At 60.8% G+C, this 2,291-nt stretch overlaps 1 protein-coding gene and 1 non-coding gene across 2 annotated transcripts in view; both read left to right on the top strand.

Annotated features, from left to right (window-relative positions):
• The window catches only part of LOC108446391, a 12,530-nt gene extending 11,480 nt beyond the window's left edge, over positions 1 to 1,050 (top strand). Inside the window, exon 27 of the mRNA XM_017732919.1 lies at positions 2 to 1,050. Within this exon, the coding sequence (XP_017588408.1) occupies positions 2 to 123 (122 nt within the window). The 3' untranslated portion in view covers positions 124 to 1,050. The remainder of the gene's footprint in view (position 1) is intronic.
• Positions 1,051 to 1,261: 211 nt separating this feature from the next.
• Positions 1,262 to 1,343, top strand: TRNAL-AAG. Its single transcript has one exon. It is a non-coding gene; the product is annotated as a tRNA-Leu (tRNA).
• The last annotated feature ends 948 nt before the right edge of the window (positions 1,344 to 2,291 follow it).

Genomic DNA, 2,291 nt, shown 5'->3' with positions numbered 1-2,291 from the left:
TTCTTCGACGGGGACAGCCGCAGCCCGACACCCCTGTTCGCCTTCCCGGCCACCGCCTTCGCCGGGGAGCGCGTCCGGCCCTGGTTCTGGCTGGAGCTGGGAGAGATTTCCATCGTCCAGTGATGCCGTGGAATGCAGAGCCCTTCACAGGAGAGCGCCTGCAGCCCTGGTCCTGGCTGGAGCTGCAGGCGATTTCCGTTGTCCGGTGATCCCGGCGTTCCCTTGTCCAGTGATCCCAGAATCCCGCATCCAGTGATGCTGGGATCCTGAGCCGGGGAGTGTCCAGCCCCTGGTCCTGGCTGGAGATGGGGGTCATCTCCATCGTCCAGTGATTCCATGGAATTCCTGAGCCAGGGAGCACATCCTGGGTTCTGGGTTCTGGTTCTGCGGGAGCTGGGCTCCCTCTCCCTCATCCAGTGACCCCGGAATTCAGGGAATTCTGCCCAGGGATGGAGAGCTCAGGGAGGAGCAGGTGGTTGGAGGGACAGGAGGAGGCCCCGACCTTGATCTGGACACCAGTGGCACAAACTGGGATGGACACTGGGATGGGAACGCTTTGGGAAGGAGGGAGAATGGGATGGGAATGCTCTGGGAAGGAGGGGGAATGGGGTGGGAATGCTCTGGGAAGGAGGGAGACAGAACATAGACCAGGATGGGAATGCTGTTGGGAAGGACTCAGACTGGGACAGGAATGTTCTCGGGAATGCTCTCGGGAAGAGCAGAGGAGGGGACAGGAATGCCAGAGCTCCACGGTCACTGCACCAGGGGAGCCCAGTGAGGAACTGGGAGCTCTAATACTGGGATTCGTGGAGGATTGAGCCGAGCATGGGTGGGATCAGGGCTGCTGTGGATGGACAGACACCGTGATCCCCACCTTCCCAGCGCTTCCAGGGGTCCCTGCTGAATCCGTGGTCGTTCCCTGCTGAATCCCTCATCATTCCCTCCCTGCTCATCCGTGGCCACCAGCAAAGCCTGAACTGGTGTCCCGTGTCCCCCCAGGGGGTGACCACGGGATCCTCTCCCAAAAATAAACCCTGCAAAACTCTCTGAGACTTGGATTCCTTTCTCCAGCTGGTTTGATGTGAAACCTCGGGAATTTGGGGCCGGAAGGGACCCTACCCAAAATACGGGAGTCCGGGGGGCTGGGGAGGACCGGGGGGACCCTTGCCCTCTCCCATCCCCCTTTGCTCCCCCACTGATGAATTCGCCCGAATTCCCAAATTTTGGGTCGGATCCTGGGGCGCTGCCCTGCCCCCTCCAGGGTAGCGTGGCCGAGCGGTCCAAGGCGCTGGATTAAGGCTCCAGTCCCTGCGGGGGCGTGGGTTCGAATCCCACCGCTGCCACTGGAATTTTGGGCGCAGCTGGAGCGCGTGCGAGGGGGCACCACATCCGGAGGAGGCTCCCTCCCCTATTTTTGGGATTCCCCAGGAACGGAACCAGGGGGAAACTGGGCTCGGCATCATCACAATGAGCGAATTTCACCCCAATCCCACGGTCCCAACCCCTCCCCACCCCGGGGTCCCTCTGGAGCCCCCCAGGATGGGCTCCTGGAGAGGGGGAGCTTGTCCCCATGGGGGTCCCACATTCCCATCCCAACCCTGAGTCATCAAGTCACAACCCCACTTTCCCAAAATCCCAATTCTGCTTTATTTCACTTCATTTTGGAGCAGGGGAAATTGGGGAAGGAAACGCGGGTTTGGGACACGCCATATCCATAAAAACACAATCCAGATGGAGTGACCCTCAGGGGAACAGCCCCCCCCCCCCCGCCTCCGGTGCCTCCACTTTGGATACTGGAATGGTTGTGGTGGTGGGAAGCTAAAAAAAGGCTTTTTAGCCTCTAAAAGAGGAGTTGGATGTACAGGAGCATCTCCAGCCCTGGGACAGGCACCAAAATTCCATCGATCCCTGAGGTGGGCACCCAAATTTTTCCATCAATCCCTGAGGTGGGCACCCAAATTCCATCCGTTGATCCCTGAGGCGGGCACCCAAATTTTTCCATCAATCCCTGAGGCGGGCACCCAGGATTTGTCCATCAGTCCCTGAGGCAGGCACCGAAATCCGAACGATCCCTGGGGCTCGGCACCCAACATCCAGGGCTGGGCCCCACCCGGCGGCGCCGGGAATGCCCGGTCAGGGCCGCGGCCCCTCGGGCAGCTCTTTGCGCAGGTGGGTCCGGAGGTGCTTCATGAGGGACGATCTGGACATGAAGCTCTTGGCGCAGTGGGAGCAGGGGTACGGCTTCTCGCCGGTGTGGATGCGCCGGTGGATGACGAGGCTGCTGGCGCGGA

This window comes from Corvus brachyrhynchos, unplaced genomic scaffold (assembly GCF_000691975.1).
Source record: "Corvus brachyrhynchos isolate BGI_N302 unplaced genomic scaffold, ASM69197v1 scaffold535, whole genome shotgun sequence".
NCBI lineage: Eukaryota > Metazoa > Chordata > Aves > Passeriformes > Corvidae > Corvus > Corvus brachyrhynchos.
Note: the sequence above shows the minus strand (reverse complement) of the source record. Positions and strands in the feature narration are given on the sequence as shown.